Source organism: Galeopterus variegatus, unplaced genomic scaffold (genome assembly GCF_000696425.1).
Source record: "Galeopterus variegatus unplaced genomic scaffold, G_variegatus-3.0.2 Scaffold29, whole genome shotgun sequence".
Lineage (NCBI taxonomy): Eukaryota > Metazoa > Chordata > Mammalia > Dermoptera > Cynocephalidae > Galeopterus > Galeopterus variegatus.
In genome coordinates, this window is record NW_007726140.1 from 912,723 (window position 1) to 927,173 (window position 14,451).

Genomic DNA, 14,451 nt, shown 5'->3' on the forward strand with positions numbered 1-14,451 from the left:
CTGTAACTGAAGAGGGGTCTACTTTCCCTAAGATCAAGGGGCTTCACCAGCTACCTGAACAAAACCTGGAGGGTTTTTTTTTTTAAGCTAGGAAGTGTAATTGTGAGGTTTGCAAGGCCCTGTGTCTGCCACAGTACTCTGTCTCCTATCAGACTAAAAAGTCGTGGACTAGTATACGGTTGATGAAGTTTGCTCAGTCTGTGTATCTAAAATCGGGAAGAGTACTGCACTCCATTTTTTCAAAGAATTCCTGAAAGAGAGATTACATAATTTCTTTCAGGAACATTTTACTGGGACTAACTAATCTTATTTCTTGGGATAGTCTTTTATCCTCTCTTTGAATTTTTCAAAATTCGTTAAAAAATATGAATTGACACATATGGTTGGGCTTGTTTAGCAAAGTTCAGAGTTTTTTGAAACATGCAATTGTTGATTTTTTTAGGAAAAGGGAATCTGTGTGAAATGAGAATGAATAAATATTAACATTTGTTGCACTATGAAATGCCGACAAAAAGCAGAAAAAAAAATAGCGAAGCTGTTGGGTTTTAAATGAAATTCAGCTTGTTTAAGAAAAGCAAGAATAAACCAGAGAAAGAATGGAATAAAACCAATTAAAGAAGAAGAAGCTTTGTAACCTAGAATGCAACCAATTTTGTAAATGTTTTAGTGCTTGAGAAGTATATTTCCTCTCATTCTGGTGGGGGTTCAACATACATACTAAGATCACATTTCCTCATTGTATCATTCAAATCTTGTGTATCCTTCCTGATATTTCATCTGCTTGATCTTCTTGATCTATCGGTTTCTAACAAAAAGATGATAAAATCTCCCACTGTTATTGTGATTTTATAAATTTCCTCCAGTAATTCCATCAGTTTGCTTCATGTATTTTGAAGCTAATTGTTAGGTGTTGATGAAGTTAATGTATTTGTCCCCCCAGAACTAATGTGAAAGTCTGATCTCCAATGTGGCAGTGTTGGAAGCTGTTTGAGTCATGGGGGCAGATCACTTATGAATGGATTAATGCGCTCCCTGGGGGATAGGGGTGGTGAGTGAGTGTGTAATGTACCAATATTTATAAAGCAAATATATGTCACAGGGCCTGGTTTCTTGTAGTTTCGGGTTTAGCCTAACTCCTTAAAAGTACATATAAAAATGTTAACCTTCCAAAAGACAGGAAATTTTCCCCAGGCTATAGTCTCTGTTGCAAGATAAAGAATTGTAACACAGCAAGGTTGTTGGCTCAAACACAGACAAGTTACTGATGATATGTCAAGATATTGGGAAATCACTATAGGGAAAGAGAAGGTTTGCTAAGATCAATCTTTTGTTGGTGGATCGAGGACTTAACCTCTTGCAAATTGCATTATGGAATGTCACTTTGTTGTTTTTCTGAATGTTACCAGCCTATATTGTTAAACTATAACCCCACCTATGTTCTTTTCCTGTAACTTCTGGTCTGGAGAATAAATGTGGGAAGAGAACTCCAATTCCTGGTTAATTTCCCAAATGGAAGGAATGCCTCTCTCTTGAGGGTTCTGGGAGATTAACCCCTTCAGGGCTTCACACTGCTCGGAAGAGATGGGCTTTGAGTAATCTTTTGCAGCTCCGTCACCCAGGGGAAGAGGGGTGACAAATCCGTGGGAGGCAAAGCGACAAGTGAGTTCTCGCTCTGTTAGTTCCCATGAGAGCTGATTGTTTAAAAGGCCCTGGCACCTCCCTTCCTCTCTCTCTTGCTTCCTCTCGCCATGTGATCTGCTTGTACCCACCATTTTCCTCCATGAGTAGAAGCAGCCTGAGGCCCGCACCAGATGCAGCTGTCCCAGAATTGTAAGCCAAATAAACCTCTGTTCTTTATAAATTACCCAGTCTCAGGTATTCTGTTATTGCAACACAAAAATGGACTAATACAGGTAATATACAAATTTATTATACCTGATTGGTGGATTTTTCCTTTTAGGGGTATTTATGTCCTTGCTAATCTCTATTAAGTCTTTTTGCCTAAAATTAGAACTTGTTACACCAGCTTTCTTTTAGTTTGTATTTGCTTATTAAGTATTTTTCAATCTCTTTCATTTCGGTTTTTCTCTGTTTTTAAAAAATTAATTGAAATTAATACATTTATCAAATACATTCTCCTTAGGAAATAATCACAGGGTTTTTATATGTGTTAATTAGTAAATTATTTTTGGTTTCAAGTCATTCCCATAATTCTGGGATAAATCTTACTTGGTCATTTTGTAATGTTATGTTGATATGCTATTGAATTGTGTTTGCTAAAGTTATATTTAGGTTTTTTCATGTAGGTTGTAAAGTGAAATTTGTCTAAAATTTTTCATGAATTGTATTGTGCTTGTCCAGCTTTGGCTTCGTTTAGGCTTCAACAATTAGAATTAATTGTTCTCTCCTTTTCTGTTTCATGAAACAGTTTATATACAAAAAGAACTTACTTCACTTTAAACATTTAATAAACTTATACTGTGAACCATCAATCTAACATTTTTTATAAGGAAATTTGACTGCTAATTCGATGTGGTACATAGTCATCTGTTTAAGTTTTTTGTTTTGAGTGAAAATTATCCATTTAATCCAAGTTTTTAAATTCATTGTTATTAAATGGTTCATAATATTCCCTTGTGACTTCTAAAGTCTCTACTATATCTGTTTAATTCTTTAAAAAAAAGAGGATCAATAAAAAATAATAAATATGTGGTTATCAGATAAAACTAATAAAAGAGACACACTTCTTTTTTTTTTTTTGTCTTTTTTTTTATCTTTTTCCGTGTCCGGCAACGGATTGCAACCCTCAGTGTTGCCCCCATACCGGACCGGGGACCGGCAACGGGATTGCAACCCTCGGCGCTGCTCCCGTGCCTCGCTCAGCCAGTGAGCGGGAACCGGTCCGCATGTGGGATCCGAACCCTCGGACGGGAGCGCTGCCGCGCTTCCCAAGCGGCGCACCTATCCAGTGCGCCACCGGGCCGGCCCAAAAGAGACACACTTCTATCTAAATCAAAAAAATAAATTAAAAAATGTAAATAATTTTAGATGGCATTTCAGGTCCCTTCCAATTCTAAAATTCCATGATTCTGTGATTGTGCATCATTAAGTCCCTAGCAGGTTTCTTTGCCTGTCCAGCTCCTGCCTCTTTGTCATTCCACATGGTTGCTAAACCCTCATCACAGGATGAACCAGGGATGGAGGTTAAGTCTCCATGCTTTACTTACCAGGTGTGTTCAGTAACAAGGATTATGGAAAGTAATAGAGATTCAGAGGTGAAAAAATAGATACACACCCCACCCTCAAAACATTGTAACATCCCAGGAAGACAGACATGAAGTAAGTAATTACACAAACAGTAGTGATGATGAAAAGTTCTGTGGAAGGGAAGGACAGGGTGCCAAAACAAGGGACTGACAGAGTCAGGTGGGAGATGAAGTGAACGGGGTGGCTGAGGGCCAGAGTCGGGTAGAGGGCGGGAAATGGTATGTGGAGGAAGTAGCTTAGTGTGTTCAAGAAACTGAAAAAGCCAGCATAGCCTGAGCCTGGAGAACATCTGAAAGAGGTAGAAGCTTTTAGAAACTGGGAACTTTATCCCGGAGCATTGGGAGGCCACTGGGTGGTTTTTAACACCACCGCTGGTTAAACACCTGAAAGCCTACGTCTCAGTAACTATGGATCTGTAGATATCTTCTTATTTTCAAAACAAAATTATATTTCTTCTGCTTAAAAAAGCAAGGGCCACTAGTAGGCATCCCACATCTGACACCTATCAGTTAGCAGAGTGAATGCTTCCTTTAGATAAACCATTACTTTAAACTTGTTAGCTTGAAATAGGTTTACAATATAAGAAGTTGTCTGGGTTTTTCTTTTTAACTAATGGTCTTTAAAACTGTATTTACCATAATGTATATTTTTAAAATGTCTTGGAGTATGTATTCTGGCTGATTGTGTTATCATTGTATTAACTGTTGTCTATGGATTGCTGACACAGACACTCAGTTGGGACACCTTCTCCCATTTCTCTGTCACCCTGCCTCACATCAGAGGTTGACACATGTGGTATCTCAGCTTAGACTAATTGAAGAGGAGGTTTCTTATGAATTCTTGGCAATCCCAGTCTCTTATCTAATCTCCCTGTATTTCCATGTTCCTGAAGGGACAAAAGAGTATTGTTAAAAGGAAAAGCAATTTCTGTAGCCACGAAACTCTTATAATCTCCTGTTGCTCATTTACCCATGGGTTATTTGTCACAGCATCTCGACTTTACTCTAGGAGCCCAGGTATTTTGTCAAGAGCACCTAGATGGTAGCTGTATTGTGTTTTGTTGTTGTTGTTTTGAAATATGTGTTCTAAACTGGTGCATTTGTTCAACAACTTTATTGATATTTCAAATTGAATAATCATTGATGTTTGAGTATTTAGTTCCTCAGAGATGCTGCCATTTAAAAAGTTTTATACTTTTTCTGATCAATGATTCAACAAGGGGTTTACAGTGATATTGGGCTTGGCATAAATCGATTTATAAATTTGCCCTTCTAAAAAGTTTATAGCTTTGTCAGATATTTCCTTAGGATTTCGCAGTTATATAATGAAACTTTCTTTCATTGTGTCAATAAATTATAGGCCAAAACCTATACATATATGTAGTTGTGATAATATGTATGCATGAGCCATGTAAACGAATGCAGTAACTTCTAAACATATCTAATTTTAAGTGTCTGTCAAATACAATAGTGAACTACTGAGTTAACAAACTGGGGGAAAAAATGGAATAAAATGGAGAAATGGCTGCATTTGTGTTTATCACATCTTTAAAGGCATAATTTGAAAAGTAACTCCCTAAATGACTACTTATCAACCCAGTCCTTTACTTTAATAATTAGAAATACTAACAAATAGTGACATTACTAATTGAAATATCAGTTTCGACAAGCCCTTACTTATTTCTCTATTAAAATGGCTCCCTGAAAGTATCATAGGAAGTTAATGAATTGCATGTTAATTACATTTGAACTTTTCTCCTCTAGGATTCAAATGAGGAAAACTGACATATATATTCAAATTGCTTTATACTAGATTGAACATTAACAGCAATATAAATATATGGTAATATTACAAATTAATGTGATAAGACTCTGTAACATTCGTAATGGAATTTGCTAATTTTGATTATTGATTTATGTTTTAAGTTCATTTTGTCCCTGAAAATTCAGATGCTGAAATAGTATTTTACCAGCATTTCCTAATTAGCCAAGTAAAACTTTCCATGAAAAATTTAAACATTCTCATTCAGCTAACAAGTTCATCTATCTTTTCTTCTGTTGTTTTCTTAGCCTCTTAGCAAATATCCTGCTGTGATAAATGACATTTCATTCTGGTTGCCCTCTGAGAATTATGCAGAGAACGATTTCTATGACTTAGTCCGAACAATTGGAGGAGACCTGGTGGAAAAGGTTGATCTCATCGACAAGTTTGAACATCCAAAGTAAGTGAAAAGCTTTCTAGTTTTATACTTTACAGTCTCTGTGAAAAATGGCATGTGGAAACAAGTAATAAAACTTTGCTGGAACCCAATGCATCTAAGACTAAATGTCTTCTGAATTTGTAGTGAATGTATAGCTTATCAGAAAACTCTCTCAGTCCTCTCGGAAAATCCTACTGAAATGCATTTTTAATCTTTCCTGCCTTAGTAAAGAAAATATATGAACCAGAATGTTTTTAAGATCTTGCAGTTTTTCAGTATTGTTTTTGGGAGTGATTTTTTTACCCTATCACTTTTCAGGTACAGGGGAGATGAGGCAGAAAGAGCAGTTTGTGGAGTTAAAGCTGTTTTGATAGTCTTGGTGCATATTTATGAAGCACTTACCACATGCCAAGAACTATATTAGGTCCTAGGAATTAAATGTGTTGCAAACAGACTTAGCTCTGCCTTCTTGGAGTTTACAGTCTTGTGGGAGAGGCAGATATTAAATAAATAATTACTCAGATTTGCAGTGAATCTTATGAAGGGAAAACACATTGGGTGTCATCAAAGAACTAACTGCAGTCGGGGAGTCAGGACAGGTGTCTTTGGGATATTTAAGCTGAGAGTGGAAGAGGGATGGACAGTGAAGAGGGGAGAGGCAGTCCAGGGAGCTTATGTGAAGGTGTGGAGCCTGTGGGGAAGGGCACCGGTGAGATGCTGCAGGCAGCTGAACTTGGCAGAGGCTCAAGGCACAAGGGGGAGGGGATGAAAAGTGATGATTGTGGGGTAGAGACGTGGTTACAGGGGCAGGCAGGGCCAGAGCATGCAAGGTCTGAGACAGGACTTTATTCTAACTGCAATTGGAAGCTACAGAAGGATAGGAGCAGGAGAGATAAGTGATATGGTCTAATTACTTTTCTGACTTGTCACCTTTAAATGATCCCTTTAGACCCCCAGCTGTTAGAGAAGGGGCAGTCACCAAATCTTGTCTAACTCCCATCTTCATCCTCCCCCAACTCCTGATTTTTACATTTGCATCATGTCTTAACTGTCAGGGCATATGGCTTCTGCTTTCTGTGCTGTCAATCAAATCCCTGCCTTTTTGCATCTGTCTGTCTTTGTTTTTTAAAGTGTTTGTTCTCCAGATAAAGATGGTCAGTGCTCACTGCCAGTCCTTGTGCCTCAGTTTCCCCAGTCATCTAGATGACTGAAGTTCATCTTCTAGAAGTTTGCTGAAGAACTTGTGGAAACAATATTCCCTGAGCTCTTGCATGTTCAAAACGGTTTATCTGTTGTACTTGAATGATAATTTGGTTAGAGGTGAAATCCTTGACCTGACCTTGTTCTTTTCTTGATGATCTCCTAAGTGTTGCTCAATTGTCGTCTCCAGTTTAATTTTATGTAAAGAATTCTGAGGCCACGCTGGATCTTTTTGCCTTTTGTCCTAAAGTATTCTGTCTTTATCTTCAAAGTTTAACAACTTTAGGGCTGGCCAGTTGGCTCAGTTGGTTAGAGCACGGTGTCATAACACCAAGGTCTACGGTTCAGATCCCCCAACCGGCCAGCCGGCTGCCAACAACCACAACAACAACAACAAAAGTTTGACAACTCTATCAGGATCCACCTCAGTGCCAACCTGTTCTACCTGGTATATACTGTCTCTCACTTTGTCTCCTTTGTCTGACTTCCGTGCCTCTTATTTTCTGTCTAATGTTTTAAAACTCTTCACCGCCACCTCATTTGGCGTGCTTTCCTCCTGGTTCTCTTCTCGCTCCCTTCCTGTGTGTTCTGCCTGGTTTCTTCTCCCGTGGGCACGTTCCATTTCCATTTTCAGTTACTTTGTGTCCCCCTTTTCTGAGTTCTGCCAGATCACATTTCAGCTCCTCCTGCTCGGTTGCCATCTCTCCTCTGAGTTATTTCTACTTTGTGATCTTCCTTCATAGAGAAATTCACTTCGTTTTTTAAATTCACTGCCAGATATTTAGCCAGAAATTTTATATGCTGCAGTGGCAACATCGTTCTTGAGACTTTTCTGTTAGAAAGTTTTCCTGCCATTTTTTCTCATTCTTTTCCTTAACTCTTTTTAATTTGATTTATCAGTGGTGTACATAAAGTTTACCTTTCTATTGCTCCTATTTGAATGTGTTGGGTTTCCTGAACCAGCTATTTGCAGCAGTTGGGGAGTGAGTCCAGGGTTGGCATGCACGCAGGCAAGCTTGTTTGTACAGCCTGAAGGCTTTCTTTTTCTCCACTGCCAAGAAACTGACTCTTGCTTTAAATATGGCTCCTCTATTTGATTCGTTGTATAGGTCTGCCTCCCACCCCAAAGAAACAGGGGATTTTACTTTGCTTATCCCAGTAGTGATACTTGATGATAGACTTTGCATGTAGATTGTAACCCTCAGCTCTGGGGGGAAAAAAACGTGTTTTTGCTGGTGTTTTCTGAGATATGCCACCCCATGTATTTCTTCTCTTTGCTCTTCTTGTTTGGCTTTTGCTTGATTTCAGCTGCTTCTGGCAGCCTTTAAATATATTTTGGAGCTTGGAGATGATATGTGTCTCCAGCTTTACAGAAAATAGAATGTATGGAGTAGCTTGGGTCCCTGACACTCTGGAGTGCCAATGCAGCCTGGGGCTTTTATGCAGGGGAATTTTCCAGTAGTTTCTATATTGAATTTGAAAGTCTGGCTATTTACTTTTGAAGAAGAAGAAAAATATTGGAAGAAGACTGATGGTACTGACATGCCAAAGGCATGTGACTTGTAATTTTTTCCCACTCTTATTTAGTATACAAAACCCTCTGGAATCAAGGATTAAGAATTCATTCTCCACTTCTGACTTCACAGTCTCTTGCTCCCTGATAAGGCCTTTGCTGTACCCTGCCTCCCCACCACCAGTGTTAAAACTGACATGAGTAGCCTTTTGGGTTGGAGATTATCAGAACTTTCAAGGTTACAGAGATGTTAAAAACCTAGATAGAAATCTAGGAAGCAGAGAGAAATTTCTGTTGTACTGAATGAGGGGGTGGGGTGGGGGGTAGACATGGCTTGGGAGGGATAAACGTTGAATCTTTCTGACTTGTAGATGATTAGTAGTGATCAAAGTAAATGCTGAATGGGCATGGTAATTGGAGAGATTTCAATGGGAGTGGGGTAGTGTCAGGGTTCTGAGGACCAAGGAACAGACCAGGCAGGCAGATAGTTCATTACTGTATATAGCACTGGGCTGTATTAGAAATACTCTGTTAATGAAGGTCTACACATAAACCCCCTACTAACTGGTGAAAGGTGAAATTGTCCATTTCCTTCTAAAGGAGACAGGATTTTCATTGGAAATTTGAAAACAGTAAACCAAAAACACTTCTCACTGGTACTGATCTCACTGTCTCTTAAATAAATTCTATACAAATATTTTGGAGCCATTCCAAATGATTAGCTTGCTCATGCCATGCACCCATTTTTTTTTTTTTTGTCTTTTTGTCTTTTTCCGTGTCTGGCAACGGATCGCAACCCTCAGTGTTGCCCCCGTACCGGACCGGGGACCGACAACGGGATTGCAACCCTCGGCGTTGCTCCCGCGCCTCGCTCAGCCAGTGAGCGGGAACCGGTCTGTATGTGGGATCCGAACCCTCGGGTGGGAGCGCCGCCGTGCTTCCCAAGCGGCGCACTTATCCAGTGCGCCACCGGGCCGGCCCGCATGCACCCATTTTAATAAGGGGCTTGGTGATTGGAGCAACGTTCCTGTGGAGAGATTGCTAATTATCTCAATATCTAACCTCCCTCCTCCCCATTTTTGTAATGACATAACTCTGATTTTTTAGCTAGGCAACTTTCCACCCAACTTCTTATTAGCTACATTTCTGAGCCTCCGTTATAGCTAGGTGGCCTAGTTTGGCCAATGATTTATAAGTAGAAATGTTTAGTGGTATTTCCAGAAGTTTCTTTAAAAGCTTTGTTGAGGCTATCCTTTTCCCTTTCTGCTACTTGAATGTGAATATAATGGCTGGTACTCTGGCTGCCAGTTTGGACCATGGTGTGACCTTGGCAATGGAAGCTATGTGGAGTGGAGATTCATAAAAGTAGCCTGGGTCTTGGCTCTGTGGAGTATCAGGTCAGCCCTGGCTTTTTAGGGATGATAGAAATACTCTGTTTAAGCCGCTAGTTTTCAGATCTTGTTATTGACAGCCAAAGCTAATTCTAGTTATTATAGCCCTAGAAATGTATATGTGTCAATTGATTCTTGACACAATATTTAGTAATGATGGCTCACTGTGTAGTGATCTTTGAGAAGTATCTAGGGCACGGTTGGCCAGATTGTGAATATTTTTGACTTTGAGAGCCCTATGATTTTTCTCACAACTACTCTACTCTGCAGTTGCAAAATCAGCCACAGACAAAATGTAAACAAAGGGGCCTGTCTGTGTTCTAATACAGATTTAGTTATAAAATCAGGTGGTAGGCTGGATTTAGCCCATGGGCTATAGTTTGCTAATCCCCGCTCTAGGAGAGGGAGGTCCATGGAATTTTTTAAATACCACCCTCCCATCCCCCCATCCACAGATTCTAAAAGGAGGTTATCCTTCCTTGAATCCCCTGTGCTTTCCCCTTCTCCCCATCAAGTCCCTGACTTGGTGGTGGCAAATGACTTGGGTGGTGGCAAATGAATGGTCTTCTGACCTTGTACCTTGACCCCAAGATTTATTTCATTATCTAAACACTTAAATGAAGTATATTCAACAGAGGTCTGACCCTTTCTTTGTCTAACATCAGAGCATGCCTCACTGTGAGACATGCTGAGACAGAGCGAAAGACCCTGAATGCTCTCCGCAATAAACAAATAGTCAAGCAAGTTGGGTGTTATTTTTTGAACAAGAACAGATCCCAAAATGTTTCAGGGAGACATGAACTGCTGAAGATGAACCTAATTTCATAATGTTAGACAAATGGAGACATATTTTTTTTGATAACAAATAACAATTTGTACCCTGAAGGAGGATAGACGTTCGGGTGAGAAGAAAATGACACTTTGTTCCAGGTAGTCATTCAGAACTTTCTCCCAGAGGCTCTTATGCCACTTATTCTATGGGCCACTTAATGTGCAGAAGATTTCTTATAGTTCAAAAGTTTAATGTAACAAAGTATATAGTGGTGATTACCTCTAGGGAGGAGAGCTGGGTTGCCATTTGTGCTTTGATACCTTTGGAATATTGTACTATATGTATCGACTAATGAGAAAATTTGAGAAGGTAAATCTTGTGTGCCAACATATGAACCTGATATCCCTTCAACACATTTATGAATACATTGATTATCTTTAGTCTCTAAGTCCATGCAACTTAAGGAATTACAGTGCAGAGTGTTTCTTTTCTTCTATAACACAATTGTACAAAATATTTCTTAGCCTGGGGGATGAGGAAGAGCAAAGAGGAGCACGAGGCAACTTAACCATTGTTTCAACTGCCAGCACTTCATTTGGAGATGCCTGCCAATTACTTATGACTTGTGGAGAGGGACTGTGAAATCAAGGGGACTTGAATAACACAGATTTGGATTGGGTTTAAGACAGACCTTTTTAAGAGTTAGAATTGAGGGCTTTAAAAAACTTTGATTTGACTGCAAGAAGGGGATGGTGTTGAAAAATGTCCCAGGAGTCTGCAGCGGGGGCTGGCTGGAAAGGGTAGGTACACAGATGTCCCCAAACCAGCTCTGCTCATAGACTGTCACCTCGTACCTGGGGCTGCTGCCTGTGTGCCACATCCTGTTATCCAGTCAGGGATAGGGTTTCCTGAATCCATGAAATGTCAGGCAGGGCTGAGGCACTAGAGTTGAGCAGTCTGCTAGACTTCACCCTGCCGTGAACTACGGGCAGGCCACTAAAGGTGAGTCTTCACTGTCCTCATCCCAACTTGATCCTCCTAACAGCCATATACCCTTTTGTACCCTATCACTTGCAACTTGCAAAAATATGGCATAAGTGCATATACTGGAGCACCTGTCACCATTTTTAAAGAATGCCAAAGAGAGTGTTCACCATGAGAGGTACCTTCTCGGTGTGGCCGGCCAGCTTCTGAGTGGGCGTGAGCCATGGACACTGGCCTGTCCCAACTCTTCATTGTCTGCTGCAGGAACAGCATTTGATGAGGCAGTTCAAATGCATTCTCCGTCCTTCCTCTTTTCCTCCAGGCTCCCTCTCTTCTTTCTTTTTTCTGTGTGTTCATTTGTTCTTGCTTTGTCAAATTGCACCCAATAAAAATGCCAACACATAAGAATTTGAAAATAAAATGGGTAGAGACTCACCCATCATCTCAACACCTAACATTATAACTCTTACCACTTTTACATTTTCCTATTCCTGACTCTTTTCCATATGTGTGCATCAAATGACTTTTTGACCCTTGAATATAGAAGTTGGTAAATGCTTTGTACTGTCATCCCCTTGGTCTAGGGCAGGCAGAGTTTTTTAACCTCTGCACTACTAATATTTAGAGCCAGATAATTATTTTGGGGGACGGGGGGACATCCTGAGCATTGTGAGATGTTTAGCAGGATCCCTGTCCTATACTCACTAGATGTTAGTAGCATATATCCCCCACAAACTTATGACAATCAAAAATGTCTCCAGACATTGCCAAATGCCCCCAATTTTTTGGCAGGCAAAAAAAAAAAAAAAAATGCCCCCAGTTGAGAGACACTGGGAATCCACTTCATGGAGAATGTCTTATGCTTTTTATGAAAAATGTTTCTTAACATTGTGCTTTATTTTTATGTTATGACCAATGGGAGAAGGGATAAAAGGTTGTCACAAAGGGGAGGAGTTCTTATGGTCCCAAGGAACAAAAACCCACTTGTTGGAACATAGGAAAAGCTGGACAAACCAAAAAGGCTTCAGAAAGAGCAGGAACCGAGGCAGCTTCTGTCTCTCTCCACCTTCCCACCATGTAGCTCTGCTCTTTCCTTGTCTTGCACAGAGTTTAGAATACCCACCCAGCCCTGAGTCCACTTGGTCTTCAGCTTCCAGCACTCAGCACCAAATGCAAGTCCCTAGCCCGATTCTGATGCTTTCAACAGAGGAACCTGATTGGCCCCACTCAGCTTTTTCTTCTGGATCAGAGACCACTGGGCAGCTGGTGGATGGGCTCCACTTGAATCAGATGCCTGCCCTTGGTCTAATTAGTGTGGGCCAGGTGGACAGGCCTCTGGCCTTCTTTTATAGTCAGCAGGTTTACTGTTTATACCGATTCTTCTTTGTTTTCTCTTTAACCTGAACTAAGTAGCTTCTGATTCAGGCACTACCGTTTTTAGACTTCCTTGAACTTCATGCAGAGAGGTGTGCCATAAATAAATTTACCAATCAATTCTTTTTATAAAAAATTTGATAGACAAATGAAGCTTGTTGAATTGATTCTTGACCCCCTGTGGTATGGGAAACATTAGGCTAATTGCCGTGGGGCCATAAGGATGTTGAGCCCATATCCCAGTTTTTATGGAGCTAAATAACAAGTGAAACATAAGGTAGCAGCAAGAAGCATGAAGTGACGATGAGTCTGGCTAAGCCTACTGAATGGCTTGCACGGTTCTTTGCACATAATTAATGCTCGGGAAACTCTCATTGACTTGAAATGAGAGGTGCATATCTAGGACTACAGGTTCAGAAGAGGCCGTTGGTCTGGGAAGGTTTACCAAGGACATAGGATAGCCAGCTCTCCCTTCTGATACCTTGTGAATGAGATGTACATAATCCTGATTTTAGTTAGTGTGAGTAAGTTTCCGTAAGCTGTTGCCAGGACAGACTCCCTCATAGTGGGCACTTTAAGACAAAGGGGATTTATTTAAGAATATTCCTGAGTCAGAACTGGAAAGATATTACAAACTGAGGCTGGTCTAAGGGCCAGAGAGCCTCTGCATCCAGGTACCTCTGGCTCTGTTCCTCTCCTTTCCTCTCCTGGCCAATCTGTAACGTCCACTTCCCCACCTGTACATACGTCAACATCTCTGCCTCTTTTTGCATTGCCTGCAGTCTTTTCTGGCCATCCCTCTCCAATATCCCAGTACAAATTCTGCAAGGAACTAGCCTAACTAACTGAGCTAACTACCATCACCCCTTTTGGACAGAGCCCTTTGCACCAGGCTGCTCCTAGGGCTCTGGGCAATCTGTGGATGGACCACTGTTGGGTCAAGGATCCATTGTTGGTCTAGCCAGCCACCACTAAGAAAACAGCCCAGCTCTACTTTCCAGAGCAGGAAGCCATCACCAGAGTGATTTCAACCAGAGGGCTCACTGGACTTTTTCTTTTAGAACAAACAGCGAAGTACTGCCTTTCTCTTTCCCCACCTGCCACCAGCCTACACCATGTGTAGATGGAACTCTGTGGTATTGCTCCTTATTGCTGGCTCACTCATATCTTTTATTCCTTATTTGCATTTAAACTTTCTAGACTATTCCACGTGAGGGAAACTCCTTAGGGGCTTGTGGCATAGTAGCTGCTATGGTTTGAACATTTGTGTCCCTCCAAAATGCACGTTGAAACTTAATCCCCATTGTGGTGGTATTAAGAGGTGGGGCCTTTTGAGAAGTGATTAAGTCATGAGGGCTTTGCCCTCCTGAATGGGATTAATGCCCTTATAAAAGAGGCTTCAGAGAGCTGTCTGGTCCTTCCATCTCTTCTGCCATGTGAAGACACAGTGTCTGTCCCTTTATCCCCTCTGCCATGTGAGGATGTGTACGAGGAGCCATCTATGATGGTGCCGATCATAATCACAAATGCCATAATCCTGAATGTTGAGATCCCCAAAGATCAAAATCCCCAAAATAGGGCCGGCCCGGTGGCGCACTGGATAGTGCGCCGCTTGGGAAGCGCGGCGGCGCTCCCGCCCGAGGGTTCGGATCCCACATACAGACCGGTTCCCGCTCACTGGCTGAGCGAGGCGCGGGAGCAACACCGAGGGTTGCGATCCCGTTGCCGGTCCCCGGTCCGGTACGGGGGC

General features: G+C 41.1%; 1 protein-coding gene across 2 annotated transcripts in view; it reads left to right on the top strand.

Moving 5' to 3' along the window:
* Positions 1 to 14,451, top strand: part of FARS2 (phenylalanyl-tRNA synthetase 2, mitochondrial) — a 540,429-nt gene that overhangs the window by 381,029 nt on the left and 144,949 nt on the right. For both annotated transcript variants that reach the window (XM_008569891.1, XM_008569880.1), the window contains one exon: positions 5,337 to 5,488. In XM_008569891.1, the coding sequence (XP_008568113.1) occupies positions 5,337 to 5,488 (152 nt within the window). The remainder of the gene's footprint in view (positions 1 to 5,336; positions 5,489 to 14,451) is intronic.